Below are 24,771 nucleotides of genomic sequence, written 5' to 3' on the forward strand. Positions count from 1 at the left end.
ATTATGATAAATAATTGAACCAAAAAATGATTACATAAAAATATATAATCTCACAAATTGATATGACTTCATGTGATCCGTTAAATTATAAAGTTACTTTTATTATAAAATAGATCTGACGAATTAGATCACAAAATGTTACGCCTATTTATATAATTACTTTTATGTAATCTCTTTGTGGTTATAAGACTCATTATTTAATTATATGCATTCAATTAAGTACGTAACAAACATGTAGTTATAGTTGAACCTTTTTTCCCTTTACTTATACGCACTCCTGACAAATTGACAATAGTTTATTTATTTATTATTTATTCTTTCTTTCTAATAGTGGAGATGGATAGATAGAAGTGGATCATTTTGGAGAATCACATGAAAAAGGGAAAAAGGGACAAGTATTGGAGGATTCTTTCTTAAAGACAAACGCACTTAAAAAGTTTTGTTAATTAGCATGGACCAAGAAGTACTACTCCATGCGTCGATTAATTTTTAACAAATTTGCAAACAAGGAATTCTTGCGAGTTGAACAATGTTGAGGACGGGTTTAAGCCCATGAAGTGAACTGATCTGTGCAAATATTATAAATTGGACTCTCGTTGTGCTTTTACAATTTGATCTCGTTTAGTTACGCAGTTTAAATGAAATATGTTGTTAAAAATTAAATAAAATATTGTTATAATATTATTTTTATTTTAAAATTTAAAAAAATTAAATTATTTATTATATTTCGGGTATGAGTTTGAAAAAATTATAATAATTATATGAAATGAGATGAGATAGTTTGATTTTGTATAATCAAATCAATCTTTAATATTAAAACACATATGACCTTCGATTCAGGATGCGATGGAACACAATCATTAATGGGCACCACAAACATGTTTGCAATTATCTAAAAAGATTTTGAATTGATCAATCCAATCCCTCGACCAAATTTAAAAAGCAAAGAAGTTAATAATATAGATATGGAGCTAAGCAATAACAATAAAAATTGAATTGATATCGGTCATATGTTCACTTCATGATCACCGAGATTGAAGTATCACCTTCTGCAGCAGATATGCATGATCAGTGAGTACTGCTTATCCACAAAAAGCATTAAAAAAGAGGAGGGAGACAGAGAGAGAATAATCCTTTGACAAAGCATATGTGTACAGTCTTAAAAGTTCAAATATTTCCGACAACTTCAATGTGCCAGCATTAATTAATCAGGTTCCAACCCTGCAGTAGATACCTCTTTAATTCACGATTGCATGGAACAATAACTAGCATACATTCTTCCAGGACTTCAACATCTTGTAGCCATGATATCGATCGATCTATTTATGGTATTACAAGCGGGAGAGGTTTGAGCTAACTGGGAAGTAGGACACTACAGTCGGAGCTCCGGATGATTTTGAATTACTTTTGGGTTTCTCTGAAGAACATTCTTTAATGCCGGATCCCGAGCCTCCCACAACATCGGAGACCTGAAACGAAGAGCGCATGAAACAACCGAAAAACGCTGAGAAAAGAGACATCGTGGTTCCCTTCTGTATGTAAACAAACGTTGTTGGCTTAGATGTTTCTGATCAGTGGTGAAGAACCAAAAGTTGTCAGGGATGGGCAATGATTGAACTACGTGTGAGTGATCAGACTGGAAGTGAGATGCTTCATTTATAGTTCTACGAGAGAGGCCAGGGGAATGTTGGCTTGAAGAGCACGGAATAATATTGAGACATGAGAGAGATGGGTTCGAGTCCAAATGCTTGGACAGCAAACGGAAGACCAAGCAATAATCTGCAGATTCCGATATGCTTCTCACAATTTTCATGGTTTTGTCGCTACCACCATGGATTCTAATAGCTGGTGTTGGAATTGGATCAGTTGTCCACGGTCCACGTCCTTCCTTGGGCCGCTGAACACCTGGGCATAAACTCTCCTGGTTGCAAATATCACCGAGTGGCCCATTTGGGTTTAGTATGTGACTTAAGCCCAGTTTGGATACAAGAAATATTTCATCTCATCTCATTTCATTTCATCGTTACAATTTTTTTAAATTCTCATACAAAATATAATAAATAATTCAACTTTTTAAAATCTCAAAACAATAATAATATTAAAAAAATATATTTTAATAATATTTTATTCAGCTTTCAACTTTCATCTTAACTTATCTAATCTCAAACTCAATATCTAAACAACACCTATAGTTAATGAGTTTTTATACTCATCATCCCACACATCACACTTATTTTTATTTATTTTTGTTTTATTCCTCTTAAACTAATTGAGTTATTCTATTCATTATCCATATATCACACATTTGGTAAGCGAAATTTTTTTTTTTATGTATAATATGTAATGTGAGAATGATGATTAAAAGTTTTCACAGATAATATAACGCATTTAATTAAATAGATCAAATCGGTCAATCCTTTCATCATATATTTAAATAAATTGATAAGATAACGCATCTTACATAACTTCTTTAATAAATAAATTATGTTGAGCCGAATATGGCCCATTTTCATCCATTTCAAATTGTTTAATATAATTAAATGATACTACAACTTTGTCTAACTTGATCAACAAAGTTTAATTACTTATGCCTATAGGCCTAATTATTGATAATTATGCATGTATATAACTATTTATGCGACAAAATTAAAAAAATGCAAATAAAAACACATTACATTAAAATAAATGTTTATTTTAATTTATTTCTTCAACATCACATGAAGATAATTTATTTTATATAAATCTATTTTTATAAAATCTTTGTATAGGCCAAACATTTATTGACGATTTTGATAGTAATAATAATAAAATAAAAGAAATATTTTATTTAAAAAAATATTTAATAAAAATAAATTTACAAATTAACGTGATTATTTGATAGTAATATACTAGATTATAAAGTTATTTTTATTATCATAAAAATTTAAAAATAATGTTAAATATAGTCATGAATTATATAAATATCTAGTATCTTTTAAAAAAAAAATAAAATTTATTATTAAAAATTTTATTTTTTTATATAAATTTCATATTTACTAATTTTTTTAAAAAAAATATGCAATACAGCTACAAATATCATTTGCTTAGTTAAACGTGGACTTAAACTCGAACTTTTTTTTTGGTTAACAAATTCCTTTTAACTCAATATTATAATTTTTTTAAATTTTAATATAAAATATAATAAATAATTTAATATTTTAAAATTTTAAAATAATTATAATATTAAAAAATAATATTTTATTACCTAATCTCATCTCAACCAAAATAAATATTCAAAGGCAACCTAATAATTTAGTAATAATCATTAATGGAGCCTCCATAGCGTGGTGGCCTGTGGGTAGGTGGGCTTGTACTTGTAGTTGTTCTACGGTGCGTGGGAGAGAGAACAGGGACCGTTCCGCTGTCGCAAACTCGCCACGAGCTCGCCATTGGCGTCCCGACATGACTTTTTCTCTCTGAGTCAAAACTTTGCGCAGAGAAAAAATAGTCTTTCTCTTTGTTCGTTCACCCCCCCACCAAAAAAAAACCCTGAAAATCCCATATACGTGATTAAAGCAATAATCAATCGAGCAAATCTCCCTGTGAAGACAGAGAAGAAGAGAAATGGCGCTTTCACGTCTTCGGCATCCAGTGAAAGTGATCTCTTGTGCTCCGTCTCTGCTCTTAAGAGCCCGTCTTCTCTCATCCGTAGCTTCTAGATCCCTCTTTCGGTACTCTCTCTCTCACTCTCTCGCGCGGAGATTACATGTTATTTCCTTTCACTTTTTTTGGGCTCTTTAGATTGGTGAAATATCATTGAAGACCTTGCATTTGATCGAATTTGTTCTGGAAGGATGAGGTTTATGAGAGTTGGGGGTCCTAGAGGCTGGTGAGAATGCGTCAGGATTTGTTATTGGTTGCTCTATTTGGATGATCATATGAAATGTTTGATACCCCTTCTGCAAAAGAATTTGGTTTCGTTGATTGCGTAGTAGCTAGCCCCTGGAAATAGATTACTTCGACTTAAACTTGATGGAGTACTCTGATTCCCGTTTGTTGTGGAGGGCAACAATTAGCAGAACAGAGACCGAATGGTTTCACACTTACACATGTAATACGTCTTTAAGTAGTCTGGTTACTCGTGTTTCTCGCTTCTGTTCCAGTTGTGCTCTGACCAATTATGGGGATAAATGTTTCCTCTTGGTATAATGGCTCGGGCGCTATATTTAACGATTGTGGCTATCCTGATCAATGGTTGCTTTTAATGTCATTTGATCCCGGAAACACCACATACGTTACGTAATACCAACGTTAGGTTTTACTTATATAAAAAATATTATGCAAGCGTGACCCTGGGTCCTTACCACATGGGAAGACATAATTTAATCCATGGGTCCTTACCACAATTGTGTGCAAGAAACTTTGAAATTACAAAGATACTTGATTCCATAATTTAACAAATTTAAATAAAACTAAACCAGACGCTTGCTGTTACATTTTGCCAATCTGTATTCTTGACACCTTTTGGATTTAGTTCTTTAATTTTCCTTCCTCCTACTTGTTGGCCTTCACAAGATTGAAGAAAGATTGGTCTTTACTAGCCTGTATCTCATTTTTGTTTTACCTTAAGAAGGTATTCATCTACGATAATGGTCTTATTCTATAGTATGTGTGAACATTTGATATAAATACATATGAGAGTATTATCTATATGTTGGTAATTGTGTTTGCTTTGGGCATACATGTTGCTCTTACGGTTTTTATAGTCTTAATTCTGGTATATAACTCCTTATAATTCTTGATGTTGGACAGGTTATTCTTTTCTATGCATATTGTTCGAAAACCTTTTTCTCTATATAGCTGCATAAATGTACTTGTAACATGCTTTTTTAACCCACCGGTACAGCTCTCCCCATGTGCAAAATCTTCTTTTGGGTGGTCATGGATCTCTACTGAGGTTTGCATTCATCTGCTCTCTATCTATCATTAACTTTCAAATTCAGTTACAATTGCTTTACATGGTTTTATGATTCATATATCCGGACTCATGAATCAACTTTTATCTTGAAATATAACTATTTTGTTGCACTTGCTGGATTAATTTGAAGACTAAAGGTTCCATTTTTATTTTTCTTATTCACTGACTAAAATTAATCAGGCCTGCAAGTTTATGTATGCTCACTGGCGTTCATGAGAATTCTTTGAAGCTAAAGGTTAGTGTTTGAGATGCATTCCTAAATAGCTCTTCGTAGCAAGGGTGTTTTCTGATGCTCTCACAATTTTTTCAGCCATGGGTCGGTGGTGTCAAGCACTTCTCTTCTGCAGGTGCATGCCTTTTCCATTTAGTTACTAATCTTTGCTTGTATTCTTATAATTTGCGTTTTTTTCTTCCAATTATTCTCATGCCCTCAATGTGTTTGTTTGATACTCTTAAGGACTACAGAATATGCTATTTTAAGTCAACAAGGACCAGACCCTTTTCTTCACTTTGAAGCTTTCCATTGCCCAAGTATATATATATATATATTTTTTTTATTGGCATTGGGTGTCCGGAAATAGCATCTCAACTAATTCCGGGGGTGCACAGACCCTCAACAAGGAGTTTCCCGCAAGTGCACCCTGGGTAATTCAAGGGGAAAATCCCCCAATCCGATGGCCTCTAGAGATTGTTTGCGTCCAATGGGATTTGAACCTTAGACTTGGGGGAGCATACCCCCAAGCCCAAGGGTTTTACCACTTGAGCCAACCCCTAGGGGTTATCCATTGCCCAAGTATAATAATCTTTCATGACATTTCTCTTCACTTAAAAGCTATAACTTTATTTGAACAAGCCATCGAAACTTCTATGAAGAGCACAAAGGCTTAGATCAAGTACATAGGATGTATATGATAGAAGCCCTATTTAGGAACAGAAAAAGATACAAGGAAATTCTGAAAACTCAGCCCATTAGAATATATAGTAGCTGCCGAAAGAAACACAGTATTGAAGAAGAAGGTTTTAAGCTCTTCCGTTGTCTTCTCATGGTTCTCAAATTTCTATTATTCTTTTCCCTCCAAATACATGATGATAAGCATAGAGGAGCCATCTCTCACACTCCTACAATTTGTGGACTTCCATATAGGCCTCTCCAATCTGCAAAGATGTCTACTATCCTTCTAGGCATAACTCAAGCCAACCCAACTCTACCAAAGACATCGTTCGACAAGGCTCTGGCAACTCACAATGGAGTAAAAGGTGGTCTACAGATTCGCTGTCCTTTCTTGCCACAACAGCAATCAATCACAATAACATGACCTATCAGAAAGGGATCTTCTCTAAGGAGGTTGTCCAATAAAAAAAGATAAAATCTAAACTAATTCCTTAATACTGTCTGTTCTGTTTTATGTCATATGGTGAGACATGCAAGAATTGAAACATGATAGGTTTCAAGTATCACCTTTATTCTTATTTGTCAGTAAAAGTGTTCCTTTTCTTCAAGAAATGGAGTTCTTTTAGTTGTTTAGATTGTTAGCAGATTTGCGGTATTGACATGCTATGGATTAGTTTTTATTTCTTGGAGTATGGTTTTACAACTCTCAAGAAAATGATGAAGATATGTCTAAGTATTTATGCAGATCCATCACATACAGTACTCCAGATGCCAGCTCTGTCTCCTACAATGGTAAGATATGCGTAGATATGGAAGAAGGAATTGATTTTAAAATGTTATCCACTACGGTAATTGTGTGTGAGGTTTGGCTAATTTTTGTGATCCTAATTGATGCTCTTTTGTGCAGAACCAAGGTAACATTGCTAAATGGAGGAAGAAAGAAGGAGATAAGGTCAGTTCTACAAAAAGTTTCATATGATTCTGCGAGTTCAAAGCTGATTTTTGTTCAGTCAAATGTGCTTAATAATTGTTGAATATTGAATCCTGCTTTTTGATGGAGAAGGAATCAGTTTGTTCATCTCATTAACAAAATTTATGTTGTACTGATTGTTGATTTAATCTAACAGATAGAAGTGGGTGATGTACTTTGCGAAATTGAGACTGACAAAGCTACTCTTGAGTTTGAAAGTCTTGAAGAGGGGTAATGTCTATTTTTCTATATTAAATGGCATATAATACTTGAATGCATGATGCAAGCCAGTGCATTGTTTGGTACCACTCTTTGTGTCAGTTGTTTCATTTAGCATTGACAAGAAGACTGTTTTCTTTCTCGATTGGTCATCTTTCCATTCCCTGATTATTATGCGCACACTTTTCTCCATATATCCCTTTTCTCTTTTATCTTTAATATTTTTTTTGATAAGTAAAAATATTATATATATCAATAGGAGTAACCAAATACACTGGACGTATACAAGAAAACACCTAGCCCATACTGGCTAGCCCCAAATGACCCAAAAAGCGCATGAAAATTAGAAGACGGATCATAATATAATAATAATAATTTTTAATTTTTTTATCTTTAATTATTAAAATTAGAAAACACTCTTTTATCTTTAATATAATAATAATAATTTTTAATTTTTATATGAGACGTCGATCAGAGCTGCTTAAAGATTGCAAAATCTGATCCATCCTGAAATGCTTTCTGTGCTGGTTCTGGATGGGTTAAACTCTGCAGGTTTTTGGCTAAGATACTAGTACCTGAAGGTTCAAAGGATGTACCTGTTGGACAACCAATTGCAATTACGGTAACCTGTGATAATCCTTTATCCATGATTGCCTTTTCTTTTCATGGAAAACCATCTTCAGTTAATTTCCTTTTAGGGAACATATTCAATTTGTACAATGTTTTCTTGATAGAAAATATATATATATATATATATTGTGGGGCATCTATTATCATTTTGAGAATATTATTAGGTGAAAATTCTTGTCCCTCTCCCCTCTTCATTTCTTATGTTAGTTTTAGGCTACAATTAAGTATTTAATTTTTTCTTTTTTTTTTTTAGAAAAGATAAATGCTGTTCAAATATTATTATGCTTTTAGGGGATCTGATATTTTAAAGCCTTCTCTATCCTAAATCTTTTACAAACTAATTTTTCTTTGTTGGTGTTACCCTTAAGTTTTAATACATGACAGTGCTGTTTTAATTGCTTTTCAGTACTTTTGTTTGAGTATATATCCAAGGAATTAATTGTTGTCTAAACTAACTTATGTGTATATACTAGGTTGAGGATCCAGATGATATCCAAAATGTCCCTGCTGCTGTGACAGGTGGATCTGAGGTTAAAGAAGAAAATTCAACAAATAAGTATGTGGAAAATGATGATGTGGTCCTAGAGAAGAATTCTATCAAGACAAGTACAGCTGACCTTCCTCCTCATGTTATTCTTGATATGCCAGCATTATCCCCAACTATGGTAAGAAAGAAGAGAAACTGGTCTCTTCCCAGATTATCATGCTGAATTCTGTCCTCCTGCAGAAGCTTAAGGCTGCTTTTATATGCTTGTACAGAATCAGGGAAATATTGCAAAGTGGCGAAAGAAAGAAGGAGACAAGGTTAGTTGTCTTTAATATAAGGTTTTAAATCTGCTACTGCACTACTTCTTGCTTTTGAGTTAGTGTGTATAGAACAATTGCGCTAATAATTCCTCTTGATCATTTTTTTGAACTGACAGATAGAAGTGGGTGATGTTATATGTGAGATAGAGACAGATAAAGCTACCCTCGAATTTGAAAGTCTCGAAGAGGGGTAATATTCTCTTTCCTTACGCTTAGTTTGTTGTTGTACAGTCATTTATTTTGGCTGATACTAGATATGGAAGTGATACATAGTCCATGTCTTAAGATGATATTTATTTGTTTGGAGTCTAGATCACCATTGTGTTTGCAAGTATGATTGGTGTGTGGTCACTGACACCATTAGAACATGTCCATAATAGCGAGTTTAATAATGTTGAAATGTAACATAATTGCGGCTCAATTATGGATTTACAGCTTTTGGATCTAATGCTAGTGCCAGTTTTCTTTTCATATTTCTTCTTGGTGATGTGCAGATGCTTGAATTGTTATTAATGATGCCCTCTGTAGGTTACCCCCAATTTGTTTGCATGCATTTTTATGTGGATTGTTGGCTGTAGGTACTTGGCTAAGATACTAGCACCTGAAGGTTCAAAGGATGTGGCTGTGGGACAACCTATTGCAGTAACAGTAAGTGTGATAATGCTTTTACAGCTGTATAAAATGCTTTTCACCTTAAGGGTGCAAATGGTTTCAGTCCACACCTGTAAATGCTGACATTGTTGTGATCTAAGTTTTAATTTGTCTTGTTGCCCCTCCTTCCCCCCAGTTGCTTGTTTGGTAGTTTCTTCCAGAATTTTTACTTCATGGAAATGTTATCCTTTAATTTTTATTAGGGTTCTAGCAACTTGCACCAAATGTAAACACTATTGCCTGTTGTTTTGCAAGGTCGAGGATCCATCTGATCTTGAAATAGTAAAAAATAGTGTTAGCAGTGGTTCAGGAATCAGAGAGGAAAAGCCATCACATCACGTTGATAGAAATGAAGTTAAAGCACAGAAAACAAGCATTGCAAGGATTAGTCCATCTGCAAAGTTGTTAATTACAGAATATAGATTGGATTCATCGTTATTAATGGCATCAGGTGCTCATGGTACGCTGCTGAAGGGGGATGTTTTAGATGCAATTAAGTCAGGAAAAGGATCTTCAAAAGTATTTTCATCTAAAGAGGGGAAACCTCCATCACCTCAAACCCATGTAAAAGCTTCCCCCACAGTTTCACCAGATTCAAGGTCTCAATTAAAGCAGTCAGATTCTTTTGAAGATTTTCCCAATAGTCAAATTCGCAAGGTAGGTTTTATTCGACTGGTTGTTACGTTTGAGCAATGTTCTTTCTGTTTAGAATAGAATGGTTTTTCTTGTCATGTAGTTTCTTGGATTGAAATTTAAGAGAATATCACTGAATTCCTAGCTCATTACCTTTGCTACATTTTTAAATTTTTATTTATTTTTTTATTTCGGGGAACCTCTCCAAGGTAAGGCCCTTCGGAGCCACTCCTGCAGAGTAAATCTCGTTCCCGTTCACCGCACCCTCGGAAGTTTCCTTATACAGAACTGGTTAAATTACTGGCTTCTCACTAGGGGTGTGGCCCTAAAGGATTGTTTGCACCCATAAGTTGTTGAACTTGGACCTTGAAAGGAGTGATACCCCAAAAAAAGTTCATAGAAGGCTCTAACACTAGCCATGCTAGTGGCCTAGAGTACAATATATTCAAAAGACTAGATGACCACAGTGTAGTTTATCACTATGGGAAGGTGATAAACACAAAAATTTGTTTCATGAGAAGTTAGAGGTTCAACAATACAAGGCATGATGAGAATAAGGTGGATAAGGTGGTCTAGAGAAGATTCTTTGACTGCCCCAGAACCAGGAGTCATTGGTTCAAGCTGATCAACCTCCAGGACAAGGAGAAAAGCCCAAGGGAAACACAGTAATGTGTTCTCTCGTAGATTGAATAATATAAAGAAAAGGAATTCTATCAATGATTCACTAGTCAATAATTCTTACTCATTTAGATGAGAGATCCTATTGACTTGTAACCCCCAGGGGTTGGCTCAAGTGGTAAAGGCCTTGGCCTTGGGAGTATGCTCCCCTTATGTCTAAGGTTCAAATCCTTTTGGGTGCAAACAATCTCTAGGGGCCATCGGATTGAGAGATTTTTCTCTTGAATTATCCGAGGTACACTTGCAGGAAACTCCTTGCCGATCATCTGTGCACCCCTGGGATTAGTCGAGACACTATTCCTAGACACCCGGTGCCAATAATAAAGAAAAAAGATCTCATTGACTCGTCTTGACATGGACCTTAGTAGGTATAATGGGGAATTTGTGTCAAAATATTTAATTAAAAAATAATAAGATGAGTAACTAAAAACTCAACCACTTTGTTGCATGAAAACAAATATTTTTTTTTATAAGTAATAATATTATATATATATCAATAGGAGTAACCAAGTACACTGGACGTATACAAGAAAACACCTAACCCATACAAGAGAGCCCCTAATTACCCAAAAGCCCATGAAAACCTACCTAAAATACACCAAGCCCGAAATGGAATGTAACACACTTCCCTGACCCTAGCCCCTAGATTCTGTAAAAACCCTCTACCCGAAAGCCCTCCCTTTTAGCCTTCCTTTGACTTGAACTAGCTCCCTTAGTATTGTAGTTGATTGCCCAAGAAAGATTCTTTAACTCCCTGCTTTTGTTAAACTTAGATTTGGTTTCAAGCGCGTAGCTCGCCTCAATTGTAGAAAGTAGTGCTTTAAATTGGTCTTCATATTCTCCATGTTTTCCATATGAAGGTCCCAAGGTTTGTAGAAACCTGCTATCTTTATTCAGAATCCAATCTAATGTTGAACCTGCTATATCGTTAATTGAAGGAAGAGAAACCAGGGGAATGACATTATCCCCAGCCACAGTACCTGACTCCACTCCCGACTCTAAACCTTCCCCCACATGAGGCACCAACGACAATTCTAAACCTTCCCCCACGCGAGGCACCAATGACAAATTGAGAATTTCCTTCACGCCAAATGGTTGCTCGACAACTATATGGTTGTTGTCCCCTCCATCTGTTACCATTATAGGTTCCTCCCCTCCATCAACATTGCTTGTATTTGCTCCACCCCTTGACAATCCTTGCCCGTTTGCCGTGCCTGCTTCCTCAATAGGGGAAGCACTTCCTTTTGTTATCCCGTTTGCATCTTCTATAAGAGGTTCGACTGTTTCTTCCAAAGTACTCGAAACCTTGGGGGGACCCCCTCTTCAACTAAAAATGAACTCTGGACAAAAGTACTAACTTCATCTGCAACTGGTGCCTGAGACCCTATAGCTCCCTCAGAAGGCATAGTGACACTGGCATGAACAAAGATGCCAGCGTCCAACGACCCTATCGTTGACAACACCCTTTGCCTGCACACTTTCCATCACACTTGCCGTCACACTTGTTCCCATGACTAGGTCCAGCCCCTTATCCACTTTAATCATCAGATCTCTTACAATTCCATAACTCCCTTCAATTGAGATTTGACATCCCACAAGACCCACAAAACAAATATATTCCGAAACAGTTAAAAGCTGACTTTTTGCATACTTCTTGTGCTTGGGCTACACCCCTTTTGACTTTAATTGATAAGTCTATTTTGTCAAAAAAGTATATGTAATGTCTGGTCAAGCATTTTCATTCCTTAACAGCTAGTTAATTCATGTTTTTATGTACCCTTAAGGGCCACTGTTTTGTGCAATCGTAAAAGTCTTAACCGATCCCATAGAAATGTGTGGATTTAATTTTTTTTTTTTTTTATAATGCGTGGGTTGAATTCTCGAGAACAACCACTCCATGCAAACATGCAAAAGGTAAGAACTGTTTTCATATCTCTCCAAGTAGGATCCTGCTAAAAGGACCAAAACTTGAAATGCCCTTAAGTGACAAATCCAATACATAGGTCTACTAGAACTTTATGTCTGATGTACGAGCACAGTTGATATGATAAACAAGGGAAATTAATGTGTACGCTATGCAAATATGAAACGCGCACACACACACGTTACATATTTGCGTCAGCTATACAGGAAGTGTTATTACTACGTTTAAATACCTAACACGACCTGTATTTTAGCCATTGCTTTAGATCCATGTTTAAAATTGAATTCCAATCTAAATTATGGGCTACCAATAACGATACCTTTGAGCTTTACAACCTCTGATTTTTAGGCTCTTATTCTCTTATTTGACTATGAACTTTCCTTTTTCTTTTCCTTTTTTATTTAGTGAGGGGAGAGGGGGAGGTGCTTGAGTTGCGGTTGATGGTTACTGGTGCTGTTAACATTATGATTTAATATTATGCAGGTGATAGCTAGAAGGTTATTAGATTCAAAACAAAACACACCGCATTTATATTTATCATCAGGTTCTGACACTCTATGGTCTACTCTTTATCTTTGTTAATGCTGATATTCTATGGCTGCTAATATAATTTATCTGTCTGAAATACTCGATGTTCATCAGACGTTATACTGGATCCTCTTCTTTCTCTTAGGAAGGAACTCAAAGGTAAGGAATATTACTTCAAATCTTTTCCTTTGGTTTCGTGGGCACGAGTACTCTGGCGGATCATTCATTTAAGTTTCCCACTTACAGAGCAGCATGATGTTAAAGTTTCAGTGAATGACATTGTCATCAAAGCTGTTGCTGTTGCTCTGAGAAATGTACCAGAGGCAAATGGTAAAGACATATCACTTAGATGGTGTTCTACGTAAACTACTCGATGCCTGTATAATTGGTGTGCAGGACTTCTTTTTTTCACTCTTGCTCTTCGTATTGCCTGTTTCTGATTGTTATATTCACAAGTCTTGCCAACTTTTCTTTTCTATCATTCCAGCAACCTTTAGCTTGTCTTCCTGTTGATTAATGTAGATGTTCCTTTCCATTATTGGTTTGTATTAGCAGCTATCCCTCTTCGGGGGAATTGTATTAGAGATACATGTTTGACATCTTTTTACTTAATACAAGTTTGGGAGTATTTCCTTAAATTACCTGCATTGAAATTATGCACCAGTGCTTGTTTGAGGATGTTTCCTGTGTATTATTTGTCTGTCAGATTGATGAATTCAATGGAATATGTTGCTTGGTGCTATATTTAAATAATACTGAGGAGTTCATTACTTTTAATGCTGGATGGTTTGTTTGTGTGCATACGTAGATTCAGAAATGCTTGCATGTTTATATCTTCAGATGGTTTTGGTTTAGTTTTATCTAGAAAACAGAAATCTCTCTATAGTATTCTAATGCTTAAATCTGTTCTTTTGATACATGGTAGCTTACTGGAGTGTTGAGAAAGGAGAAGTCATCCTATGCGATTCTGTTGACATTTCAATTGCAGTGGCAACAGAGAAGGTGTGATGCTGATAATTGTGGCTTAAAGCTGAAATCTAATACTTGTACTCCTCTTTGTTTGTTTTGCAAGTTTGGCTCTTCAGTTACAGTTTTGACGTTTTGGTACTAATAAAAAAAAGGCTCAAGAGTTTTAAATCATCCCCAACCTCATCATATTATATTGCTTCAGGGATTGATGACTCCAATAGTGAGGAATGCAGATCAGAAGACCATATCATCAATATCCTTGGAGGTACTCTATAGTCTAGTAATTTGAGTAGTTTTTAGTTTTGATGACTTCATTTTGGTTCCTTATTCAAACCCCTAGGGATTGGGCTCACGTGGTAAAAGTCTTGGTGGTATGCTCCCTCTTGGTCTAAGGTTCAAATCTTCTTGTGTGCAAACAATTTCTAGGGGGCCATCGGACTGGGGGGAACTTCTCCTTGAATTTTCCGAGGTGCACTTGCAGAAAACTCTTTGTCAAGGGCCTGTGCACTACCGAGATTAGTCAGGACTTTGTTCTTGGACACCCCGATGCCAATAAAAAAAAAAAAGAGTAATGATTTGTGCAAGTCCCAAAGAGACAAGCCCTGCACAGTCACTTTGTAAAAAAGTGGACCCCACCATAAAAAAGTGTAAAAAAACCTTTTCTTTTTTAGTGGGACCCACTTTTCTTACAAAGGGCCTGTCCGGGGCTTGTACCTACTCAAAAAAAAAAATCTGGTTCCTTGTTCAAGTTAAGCCTGGGTTTTTTTTTTGTTTGGTATTTTCCTAAAAGGAAACCATCATCTGCTTGGATATGATTGCACTTCAGAAACATGCATCCATAATTATGTCCTCTTTGTTGTTATGATGCCTAATAAAATGAAATTTGGACGGAATCTACTGCAAGAAAATGGTATTACTCAAACATGGACTTTAAAGTTAAAAAATCTAGTGCTTTTGTGGATCTACTTTTTATATATATATATATATAGTTCTATAAGTAGATTCGTAGATTTATATTTTTATGAATCCACTTCTATCAAAAGAAAATAATTTTTCTAGATCGACTTCCTCTCTTCGTTGATCATCATTCAATTTTGTTCTGGATCACCATTGATTGACTTCTCTGCTGATTTTTGGGCTTCAGGTCAAGGAATTAGCTGAGAAGGCAAGGGCAGGGAAGCTTTTGCCAAATGAATTCCAAGGAGGAACTTTTAGGTAAAAATATTGTATGTCCTTTATTGTTTTTTAATGTCCTCTACTGCACACACTGTTTGTTTAGATATTATCCCTGGTGACCGAATTATTTATTCACTTTGTTAAGAGATACAATTTTAAAATTTTATTCTTTGTCTTTATGCAGCATTTCAAACTTGGGAATGTTTCCCGTGGACAATTTTTGTGCAATTATAAACCCCCCACAGGTTCTCTCCGTCTAACTTGATCTACTTCTACTTATTTCTTTATTTGGTCAGTAACATTACAAGTGATGATATCAGCTCTAGACTACAGAATTTTTATTTTGATCAGTCAGCTCTAGAATACAGAAATCCCCTGGTAAAAATTAATTGATCCATGTTAAAATTGATGGTATTCTTTTCATTCTCAAAAATTAAATGGAGGATTTCTCTCTTTGTTAGAGGAACGCCAAGGGTTATTTCAAGAACTCTAATATTAAGAGGACATAAATTTAGGGTTGCTTTGAACTCGACAGTTTGCTCGACAGTTTCATTTTGCATATGGGGCAAATAACCTTACCCATTTTCTTAATGCAACCTGCCTAAATAAAATTTATCGACGGTAGTTTGAGCTGCCAAATCTTTTTTTTTTTTTTTTTGCACCATCATCTTTCCCATTTTCAGATTATCAAAAATGGTTTAAAAAAGGATAGCAAATCCCTGCAGTACTCTTACATTTATTGATATTGCATGCATTATTGTCTCTTGTATCAATTTGTTCATTTCCTGCAGTCTGGCATCCTAGCTGTTGGTAGAGGCAACAAAGTTGTTGAACCAGTAATTGGAAGTGATGGTAAGATATTTCTTGCCCATTATTCGTAATAGTGTAAACCTTTAATACCGGATTGGATGACACAATTTATTTTTTACCCAGGAGTTGAGAAGCCTGCCATTGTCACAAAAATGAACCTAACATTATCTGCTGATCATCGTGTTTTTGATGGCAAAGTTGGAGGTACAATCTTCTTTTTCCAATATGGAAGGTTTTGTGCTAATGTTCCATATGAATCTTTCTGAATTCTCTATGCTATTCAAAATCAGTTTCTATATCTTTTAGTTTAGGACCATTTATCTTGCAAACACTGTCTTGCACAGTGGACAATGGTATATGGTTTTGCTACTTCTTAAGCCATCTGGTTTTGTAGCCACGTTAAATGTGAGCAATCGTGACACGAGGCCACAGGCCCACGGTTGACTTATCAGAGAAGTTGGCTACTAAATTGCCCCTGCATTGGGTAACAGACCAAGCTCTTGCTTGGCTTGAATGTGGTGATGGGTTTGGTGAATCACAAATTGGGGGCCTCACTGCACACAATATTTGAACCGTTTTGATATTGGAAACCAGTGAAGCTCAGACTTGAAAAATGCACTAAATTCTAATTGCTGGTGACAGAAAAATATAACCGACAAAGGGTTCTGATTTATTGTTCTTGTTTAAATTTGTAGTCTTCTATTATCTTGATCATTGGCTCATGAGATGATTTGCTATATAAGCAGTTGGAGGCTGTTTGAATGCCCGTGATAACATAGCCTCATCAGTCATCTCTATTTATATTATTGGAGTACTTGCTTATCGGGTTAAGGCTATTCTATCTTGCAGGTGCATTTCTCTCAGCTTTGCGTTCAAACTTTAGTGATATCCGAAGACTTCTTTTGTAATAAGATGAATGGAGCTCTCAAATTGACTCATGGGACTTTCCAGAGATCAACCATGGAGGCGGATGCAATTCAAAATTCGGTCGAGATTTTTTTTAGATTAACCATGTTATTTTTTTTCGTGGAGTATCTCTGCTTGATTTGCTATTCTTGTACCATCTTGTTTACGGGTTTTTTGTTGGTTCCTTCCAACTCCCCCACGGAGAACTGAATGGTTGAGTGCATAAGCCATGAGGTTTTGCATTTTGGTTTCAAATGCTGAGGTTTAAAAGACAATTACTCTGAAGTTTTCTGGACGAGAAAACGAAACAATTGTGCCAATGTTTTGGTCTTTTTCATCAAACAGCTTTATGTTACAGTAGGAATAATGATGTATAAAAGAACAATGAAAAAATAAATCTCTTTTACAGTGAATTTATTCTTGTGTCAAGTTATCAACAACCTTCGAGAAATTTTTCCGGACAGTAATATTGATTGTATTGATGATGGTGGTGATGGTGAAATGTCCACTTTTAGTTCCTTAATGAGACCAAAGCTCGATTCTAATCTTCGTTTGGATAATCTGCTATATCCGTCTGTTGCAATAGAGTATAACATGCATTCTACGGCCACAAATTTAAGTAGACCATTTACAGGGGGCTGCTGTTTTCCTATTGTGGGAAGGTCAGAATGTTTAATGACCAAATGACAGGGAGCTAATAGCCTAATACCCCATGTTTTACACTAAGCAATGTGCCAGTTAGAGCATTAACTGCAACAGAAGCTACAGAAATAAGAAATTGAACAAGGGAACAACAAAAGACCAGAGTAAATTAATCTCTAAAAACTGAGCAAGGATTATGCCAATTGCCAGTTAGATCACAAAATAAACAAACCTCATTGTCACCCTGACCCTTTGTATTAAAACAACCCCATGACATTGACAAAAAGTAGAGCAGATACACTGACCATCTTCAACCCAGATACACAGTCACTATGGACTGAAAAACTCTCTTGGAATTTTTAGGATCCACACTGCGGCTGGCAATCTAAAATAAGAGGAGAAAGGAAAGGACACATTTGCTTCTTTAGAACTCTAGAGAAAAGTAAGGAACAATTTCGATTTCCTGAATAATTATCAGAAGATTCTCTCTAATTAAAGAATTGTTGTCAATCTAGGGTAGCCCCTTTGACAGCAAGTGGTTCATACCATTGAGGGCCAAACCCAGCAGCTTTTCTTGCCTCTTCATTGAAAGGTGGTTTCAATGGTCCTCTGAAGTATTTCCTCACTATTGAGTGAAACTTCTGAATTACTTCATCTTCCTCCTGCGTTGTTTCACTTTCTCCAGCCCCACCTGGAGATTCCAAGCCGCCCTGATCCTGAGCTGGATTTCTAGCCCTCAGGCAAAGATATTTAAACCATTTAACCCCAGCAGTACAATGGGTAATCTCCTCTGGGTAAACCACTCTCTCTAGTAATTCTGCTGTCTCATTATCACCTCCATTGCGAAAACGAGAAATTGTTGTGGGCAGCACATCAAGTCCTCTGGCCTGCGTTCAAACTCAAATAGTATGAAAACGTCATTCACTGATGGAAGGTTTAGACACCAAAAAAAGGATATAGTCTAGTGTGCATTAAAACTCCATGAGACCTTACGCACACATAGAATATATGGCTAGAGCCACAAACATAGAATATACAAACTACATAAATGTATGTACGGAAAAACGTATGTATTTGAAATTCATAGTCAATTACTCCGGTGACCCCACGGTCCATATTGGTCCAAATAAATCCTTTTCAAAACAGTAAGTTTTTTTATAAAAAAAAAAAAAAAAATTACATACAAGGATAAAGCACCTCGTGGACACAATGCTCAACCGCCAGACGTGCCAGGAGATCGTTGGAAGTAGCAGTAGCAGAGTCCCATAGGCCATCGTGAGCAGGTAATGCTCCATAGAAAGAACCCATCTCTGTCAGCCGCTTCAGTAGGAGAGTGAAGTGTCGGCCCTCATCTTGAGCCACCTTAACAAAATCGGTGAAGAACTCTCTCGGCATTGCCTCTTGCTTACCGAAACGAGCAATTATATCCTATAAGAATCCAGAATTACTATTTTTTTATAAGATAATTATAAAACAGACCAAAGAAAAACAATGCATGAGATGCATAGAAAGGGAAATTAATGCATCCATAAGAGAGTAGGTTAAAGTACATGAGCATGTCTTTGAATAACTCAGGCGTGCTTTCTTCACATTTGGATATCAGTTCTTTGCCTTCGAAAGGTAAAAACAGTATCAACGTGCGCCCAAAATAAAATTTTCGAAAATTTATTTCAAACTTTCTTTTTAATGGGTAAAATCTTCTTTCATGCATGATCTCCGAATGCATAATCCTCTGTTAGATCTTCCGAAAGAATGATTTTCTGGGTTATAACAAAAACAATTAGCAACAACTCCTAACAAGAACTGTTTCGCGAAACACAAAGAAATGAGTGAAAGAAATAGTACCCAAGACAAGTCAATAGCCCAGCTCTCCGTGTGCACAAGACTATGAACAATGGCCTGCCTACTCTGCAAGCTACCCGCTTTTCCGAGCTTCGGCATGAGACTCGGTGACACCAACTTAACCTGCGTAAAAGTTTTCATTGCCGCATTTCATCGAACGATAGATTCAAATGTGCATTCCAATATAATCAAATCATTACGGGGAGCTTTCAAGTGAAAATACACTGGCGAGCCTGGCGGGGCGTTCTGGGACGGGGAGGTCCACGGAAGGGTCGTAGGGCTGAATGATGGTTCCCTGAAGCCATTGAGAAGCGAAGGAGTCGCCGATCCGGGCCTTCTCGTATGGATCCGCCGTGTCGAGGACTCGTAGCGCTGCCTCTACTAAGGTCTCGGCTCCATCTTGCTGCCGTTTTCTCTCGTTCAAAACCGTGCATGAGAATTTCATCTCGCACGGCTCCGGAGTTATAAACAAAGAAAAACTCGTCTTCTTTGCCTTTTTTTTTATATTATCTTCTTCGTGCGGCTCTAAGTTATAAAAGAAAGAAAGCAGTCTTCTTTCCCCTTTTTTTTTTTTTTTTTATTAGTTTCTTTTCTGCTTTGCCATCAGTAATACAAGACAGATTTGGTCCTAGGGCACAGATTTGGGCCTAGGGCACAACCCATTTGGACCCTAGGCCCAGGGATACTTATTTTAATACTGATTTCCAGCTTCCATCCCCCAGTGTCCCGCGCGCACTCGCACACGCATTTCTGCAGTGCCTCGAAAAAAAAAAATAGGCAAATGAGTCAACTCGCGTGCCCCAGGACGGAGTCGACTCACCATAGGCTCCACGAGTTCGCCAAAACCGCCCTCATCAAGATCTTCGCCCACCCTTACGCCAGTGTATGCGAGTTGTACTGTGGAGGAGGACTGTACATGGACAAGTGGGACGAAGCCCAAATTGGTCACTACATGGGAATTGGTATATAATTTGTTTTTTCTTTTTTAATTTTCGTGGATTTTGCGTTTTGGTTGCATTTATTTGTTAGCTATTTTGTAAGTGAAATGAGATTGGGTTCTTTGTTAATGCTGTAGATGTATCGTCCTCTGGAATAAGCCAAATAAGAGAAGCGTGGGAGAGCCAGAGGAAGGCTTATACTTCTGAGTTCTTTGAGCTAGACCCTTGCTTGGTGATCTTTTCATTCTTATTATTAATTACTACTTGTCTACCCTTCTTCATTTTCACTTATTTTTATGACGCAGTACTACTTCAGTAATGTGTTCCCGGATGCTAGAATTTATTTTGATAGCTCTATGCTATGAATTATTGCTGTTGTGTTTGGATGCTGCATTATCTTAGCTGGGACTTAGGTTGCTTTAATTTTCATCCAGACATTTTTTTCTATCCTCCTTACTTGACATTATAATGCTTTGGCAGGAAAATATAGAGATGCATTTACAGGAGAAGACCAATCAAGCTGATTTAGTGTGCTGCTTGCAGCATTTGCAGGTTTTTTTTGTTTTATATCCTCTCTCTCCCTCTCCCTTCAGAGTATCAGGTTCCAAAATTTAAAGGATCTCTACTTGCAGTTGTGCTTCGAAACTGAGGAGAGAGCAAGGAAACTTTTACAGAATGTGTCATCTTTGCTGAAACCGGGGGGTTATTTTTTTGGTATTACTCCTGACTCATCTACAATATGGTATGATATAGTGATTGTTAAAGACCTGTTATTTTATTTTTGGAGTTTCTTGGTTGATCGCATTGGGATTTTATTTGTATGCTTGCTTGTATGTATTGGGACTAGCCAGTTCAAACATTTGAATTTATTTGGTAATTCCTTAGTTGTTTATGTAATAAGAATAGTGCTACATTTATGTGCAATTTTATGCACAATATTATATGTATTGAGTATCCGTCCCATTTTATTAATTTTTTATTTTTTAATTTGAATTTCGAATTTCAAAATCTTCACCATTTTAATAGCTGTCATGTCAGCACGTATGATTATGTGAGTAAATTTGTAAGTATAGATAGCATTTTCCATTTAATGAAGGGTGCTTTATTGGTACCGAAATGAATACAATGGGGAGCTCATCTCTCTCTCTCTCTCTCTCTCTCTTTCTCTCAGTTGATTTGGTGGCTCAGAAAGATTTTGAATTGTGATCAGATTCTAAATTGCTGAAATTAATCAAATTTATCTATCCAATATTGTGATTCTCATTTCTTTTTAATATCTTCACAGGACTGAGGTCGATGCTTTAAAACTTTTGGAGAGTATATAGTTGATTTCAGTTTCCATTGGCCCACAGTCATATTTTTGGTTGGCAGTCTGAATGAAACCTGATTTCATATTGGAATTATCAAATGATTTTAATTTTATTTATTTAACATGGGAGGTGTAGAGATAGTGTTTCATCAGGGTCAAGTGACTCAAGTCTGGGATTGACAATACCGAACTTATTTTAGATGAAGAAAAAAAAAATCTTTGTGATGTTAAGACTATAACAGGCCTTATCTGGGCCAGGACTCATGAGTTTGTGCTCAATTTCCATGATCTTTTCTTCTACTCATGACCTTGCTAATTCCTGGTCATCGTGACCAGTGCCGTATAAGATCTTTCCTCTTATAAAATGAGGGTTATAATACAAAATTAACAATTTGGGTATACAGGGCAAAATACCAGAAGAATGTTGAAGCATACCATAACAAAAGCAGCAGCATGAAGCCAAACATTGTTCCCAATTGCATTCGATCAGAAAGCTACATGATCACCTTTGAAGTGGAAGAAGAAAAGTATGTATAAATTTTAGATCTTAAGCATGCTTAATTCGAATTGAAGGGTGATATAAAATTGGTCCTTCGGTCGGTCCAATCATTCCAGGTTCCCATTATTTGGAAAGAAATACCAGCTGAAATTTGCTAGTGATATATCTGGCGAAACCCATTGCCTGGTTCATTTTCCAAGTTTCATCAGGTTTGTTTCTATCTCATTGTTTGTGAACGAATCAACACTAGTTTTAGGATTTTTTGCTTTGCTTCGCAACATGGAAAACCCAATTTCTGCTCCAATCATTTGCGAAGAATACTCATATTGATTTTGAAAGCTTTTATAGCAATGTTTCTATTTTGGTTGCAGACTTTCTTTAATCCTATAGACTGCCATGAACCCTTTCTGGCCCCAAAGTGACGGTAGATTCGCCAGAATTAGAGTTTATAACTTTGGGTGGAAAGAGTGCTAATCTAATAACCCACTCTAGATAGCCAACATATCACTGAACTTTCTTCTTCTTCATATGTACTTTAATTATTAGGTTTGAAGTAAGGGAATGATTTATTTATTTTTAATTCTCAATGCTCTCTAGCTTTGATGTTGGGTGCAAAATATTCTAATAATAAACTTCCCTGATATATAACTCAGGTTGGCAAGAGAAGCTGGTCTTGAGTATGTCGAGATTCAAAACTTAACAGAGTTTTATGATGATAACAGGTTTGCAGATTTGTGTTGTCTTCCTTGGCTAAGTTCTGAAAGAAATTAAAATATTAATGATCCAATCATTTCCTTAGACTCCACTTTTGATTAAGATAGTGCAGTAAGTTGCTTGTAATTGACATTGTCTGACTGAGCAAGGCTGATTTTTTATTTTCCTTATTTGGTTGTTGCCAAAAGGGCCCAATTTGCAGCCATGCTAATGAATTCTGGTCCAAACCTTGTTGACCCACGGGGGAGACTTCTTCCTCGATCTTTTGATGTTCTAGGTGATGCATTCACATTTCATTTTTTACTTATCAGCCTTTTCTCTGCCATTTATCACTTGCGTTTTGCCCAGTTCAGCAGTTTACTAACTGGTCCTTTTGGCATTTCCTTTTACAGGTCTTTATACCACCTTTATATTTCAAAAGCCAGACCCAGATATTGCTCCTCCAATAATGACCCCTTTATTGCCGGAGACAAGTTACAATCATGATGAGGCAAGTATTTCTGGCATAGGCTTTAGTAAGAGGATGATGAGTGACATTGTCTCGTAAAATCGAGTTGAGAATTTCCCCTGATTCAAAAGGAAGAATGTGACTGGTTTAAACTAAGTTAAAAGGAAAATCTTGATGTTACCTCAATCTGACTGTAGTGATGGAAACTCGAGTTGCCTCTTTCAACAATGGCCCCTTTATATAGCTTTGCTTTTCTGATGCAGAAATAATCCCCTGCGTGGCCCTGATAATCTTTTCTTCAATTATTTATTTGTTTTTCCTTGGTTTCTCTTGCTCTTGTAGAGAGAGTGGCAGGGGACTAGTCGGAGAGACGATGAAAAGAATGGGCATACAGAGCCACCACCTCTTGGATTAGGCAAGATTAATGACCAGAAAGGGATTTTGGGTCCTGGCCCTGCAGATTTACGTTTTTCAGAGGCACTTTGACCTGATTGGAAACAAGCAAGAGGGATTTGGATGGGGAAGGGAAGCACCCAACATATTGTGTCGCCACCAATGCGAACTCATTTTGTTCATGCGGTTGTAACAGATTTGGGGTCCATCAACTCTTTTTTTTTTTTTTACTTTGAATTCATTTGTATGTAATTGTTTCTCTTTTCGATGGCCTAAGCATGTGTATATCGGTTTTAACTGATGAACCAGAGCTTTGACAAATATAGTTAAAAAGCCGTTCTCCATGTGACAGTTTACTACAATATCAGGGTGCCATTATATGCTCAGACCCATGATTAATTGTATTGTGCCAAGTGATTTTTTCCCTTTAAAAGTAAGGTTTGGATTCCGACACATCACTTGCTCTAATTCACCAAATGATTAGAAATGAAAAATAAACTGTTATAGGGTTAACCCATGGGTTCATGTCGATAAGAGGATTAATAATTTCAATCAATATTATTTGGTTCCTAAAGATGGAATGTTAGACGTTAGTGATGGGGTTGAAGGACAACAAATGACTAAAAAGACAAAAATAGGCACGCCCAGTGGGACTCGAACCCACAATCGCCTGATTAGAAGTCAGACGCCTTATCCATTAGGCCATGGGCGCCTTGGCGAGCATTATCAGTATGCAAAAATATTTACTACAATAGAATCTGTTGAATGTCAAACCCTTGATTAATCAAAGAAAACCAACCGCAATGTCATCTTTAATATCAGAGCCTATCTAATGATTGGTCTTATTTTATTAAATTATTACATCAGTTCTTACTTTTAAAATAATAAATTTATAGATTTATAGATAGAACAAATAAATAAGGAAAATGATATTATTTTTTTATCCCTCAAAATCACTACTCAGGTATTTTAAAGTATGTTATTTTTATAAAATATTTTACTAAAATACCTTTCATTTTAAAATATAATTGTATAATGTGTTGTAAAGAATTACATGTGTTTCTCATTTTTCTCTATGATGAAATTAGATGCGATCGTTTGTGACTGACGTAGCAGAATTGAACTGTCAGCTCCCGGACACACAGGAACCAATCCCCCTTCCCGTACCTTGACAAAAACCCAAAAGATAATAATAGGCTTATTACCCTTTTACTACTCATTTATTACTATTATTTT

At 36.2% G+C, this 24,771-nt stretch overlaps 3 protein-coding genes and 2 non-coding genes across 8 annotated transcripts; 3 read left to right on the plus strand and 2 right to left on the minus strand.

Moving 5' to 3' along the window:
- The first annotated feature begins 3,454 nt into the window (after positions 1 to 3,454).
- LOC121238597 (dihydrolipoyllysine-residue acetyltransferase component 1 of pyruvate dehydrogenase complex, mitochondrial) lies at positions 3,455 to 17,163 on the plus strand. Of its 3 annotated transcripts, none has more exons than XM_041135538.1 (23): positions 3,455 to 3,710; positions 4,886 to 4,936; positions 5,138 to 5,192; positions 5,268 to 5,304; positions 6,595 to 6,641; positions 6,757 to 6,801; positions 6,977 to 7,050; positions 7,591 to 7,660; positions 8,142 to 8,333; positions 8,428 to 8,472; positions 8,592 to 8,665; positions 9,054 to 9,123; positions 9,382 to 9,783; positions 12,845 to 12,905; positions 13,004 to 13,048; positions 13,136 to 13,219; positions 13,815 to 13,891; positions 14,061 to 14,123; positions 15,003 to 15,073; positions 15,219 to 15,279; positions 15,826 to 15,886; positions 15,968 to 16,048; positions 16,694 to 17,163. In XM_041135538.1, the coding sequence occupies exons 1-23, from the start codon at positions 3,604 to 3,606 to the stop codon at positions 16,750 to 16,752; spliced, it is 1,932 nt and encodes a 643-aa protein (XP_040991472.1). In that variant the 5' UTR covers positions 3,455 to 3,603; the 3' UTR covers positions 16,753 to 17,163. The 3 variants fall into 3 exon arrangements, with proteins under 3 accessions (XP_040991472.1, XP_040991474.1, XP_040991473.1); XM_041135539.1 differs by having other exon boundaries at positions 3,675 to 3,710; positions 6,524 to 6,641; XM_041135540.1 differs by lacking the exons at positions 7,591 to 7,660; positions 8,142 to 8,333; positions 8,428 to 8,472; positions 8,592 to 8,665.
- Positions 4,153 to 4,277, plus strand: LOC121240149. The gene has a single exon (XR_005935476.1). It is a non-coding gene; the product is annotated as a small nucleolar RNA snoR80 (small nucleolar RNA).
- A 488-nt stretch (positions 17,164 to 17,651) lies between the features above and the next one.
- On the minus strand, positions 17,652 to 19,761 carry LOC121238598 (uncharacterized protein HI_0077). Its single transcript, XM_041135541.1, has 4 exons — positions 19,458 to 19,761; positions 19,238 to 19,357; positions 18,590 to 18,820; positions 17,652 to 18,279 (listed from the first exon to the last, which is right to left on the minus strand). The coding sequence occupies exons 1-4, from the start codon at positions 19,677 to 19,679 to the stop codon at positions 17,899 to 17,901; spliced, it is 954 nt and encodes a 317-aa protein (XP_040991475.1). The 5' UTR covers positions 19,680 to 19,761; the 3' UTR covers positions 17,652 to 17,898.
- A 178-nt stretch (positions 19,762 to 19,939) lies between these two features.
- LOC121238599 (mRNA cap guanine-N7 methyltransferase 2) lies at positions 19,940 to 23,879 on the plus strand. 2 transcript variants are annotated; one of them, XM_041135542.1, is made up of 10 exons: positions 19,940 to 20,196; positions 20,310 to 20,404; positions 20,653 to 20,724; positions 20,805 to 20,914; positions 21,886 to 22,008; positions 22,097 to 22,189; positions 22,634 to 22,702; positions 22,883 to 22,971; positions 23,087 to 23,184; positions 23,485 to 23,879. In XM_041135542.1, exons 1-10 carry the CDS (start codon positions 20,016 to 20,018, stop codon positions 23,626 to 23,628), a joined length of 1,074 nt encoding a protein of 357 aa, XP_040991476.1. In that variant the 5' UTR covers positions 19,940 to 20,015; the 3' UTR covers positions 23,629 to 23,879. The 2 variants fall into 2 exon arrangements, with proteins under 2 accessions (XP_040991476.1, XP_040991477.1); XM_041135543.1 differs by lacking the exon at positions 22,634 to 22,702.
- A 295-nt stretch (positions 23,880 to 24,174) lies between these two features.
- TRNAR-UCU lies at positions 24,175 to 24,247 on the minus strand. The gene has a single exon. It is a non-coding gene; the product is annotated as a tRNA-Arg (tRNA).
- Between the last annotated feature and the right edge of the window lie 524 nt (positions 24,248 to 24,771).

The sequence above is a fragment of the Juglans microcarpa x Juglans regia genome, chromosome 7D, assembly GCF_004785595.1.
Source record: "Juglans microcarpa x Juglans regia isolate MS1-56 chromosome 7D, Jm3101_v1.0, whole genome shotgun sequence".
NCBI classification, from domain to species: Eukaryota; Viridiplantae; Streptophyta; class Magnoliopsida; order Fagales; family Juglandaceae; genus Juglans; species Juglans microcarpa x Juglans regia.

Excerpts from the sequence above, each read along its gene's own strand:
- LOC121238597 (XM_041135538.1), top strand. The coding sequence starts at position 3,604 with ATGGCGCTTTCACGTCTTCGGCATCCAGTGAAAGTGATCTCTTGTGCT. Across the intron at positions 5,193-5,267 it reads AGAATTCTTTGAAGCTAAAG|CCATGGGTCGGTGGTGTCAA; the intron begins GTTAGTGTTTGA and ends CAATTTTTTCAG. Across the intron at positions 16,049-16,693 it reads TTTTGATGGCAAAGTTGGAG|GTGCATTTCTCTCAGCTTTG; the intron begins GTACAATCTTCT and ends TCTATCTTGCAG.
- LOC121238598 (XM_041135541.1), bottom strand. The coding sequence starts at position 19,679 with ATGAAATTCTCATGCACGGTTTTGAACGAGAGAAAACGGCAGCAAGAT. Across the intron at positions 19,358-19,457 it reads GCCCCGCCAGGCTCGCCAGT|GTTAAGTTGGTGTCACCGAG; the intron begins GTATTTTCACTT and ends ACTTTTACGCAG. Across the intron at positions 18,821-19,237 it reads GGGCTATTGACTTGTCTTGG|GATATAATTGCTCGTTTCGG; the intron begins GTACTATTTCTT and ends GGATTCTTATAG.
- LOC121238599 (XM_041135542.1), top strand. The coding sequence starts at position 20,016 with ATGAGTCAACTCGCGTGCCCCAGGACGGAGTCGACTCACCATAGGCTC. Across the intron at positions 20,915-21,885 it reads CCTGACTCATCTACAATATG|GGCAAAATACCAGAAGAATG; the intron begins GTATGATATAGT and ends TTGGGTATACAG. Across the intron at positions 22,972-23,086 it reads TCGATCTTTTGATGTTCTAG|GTCTTTATACCACCTTTATA; the intron begins GTGATGCATTCA and ends TTCCTTTTACAG.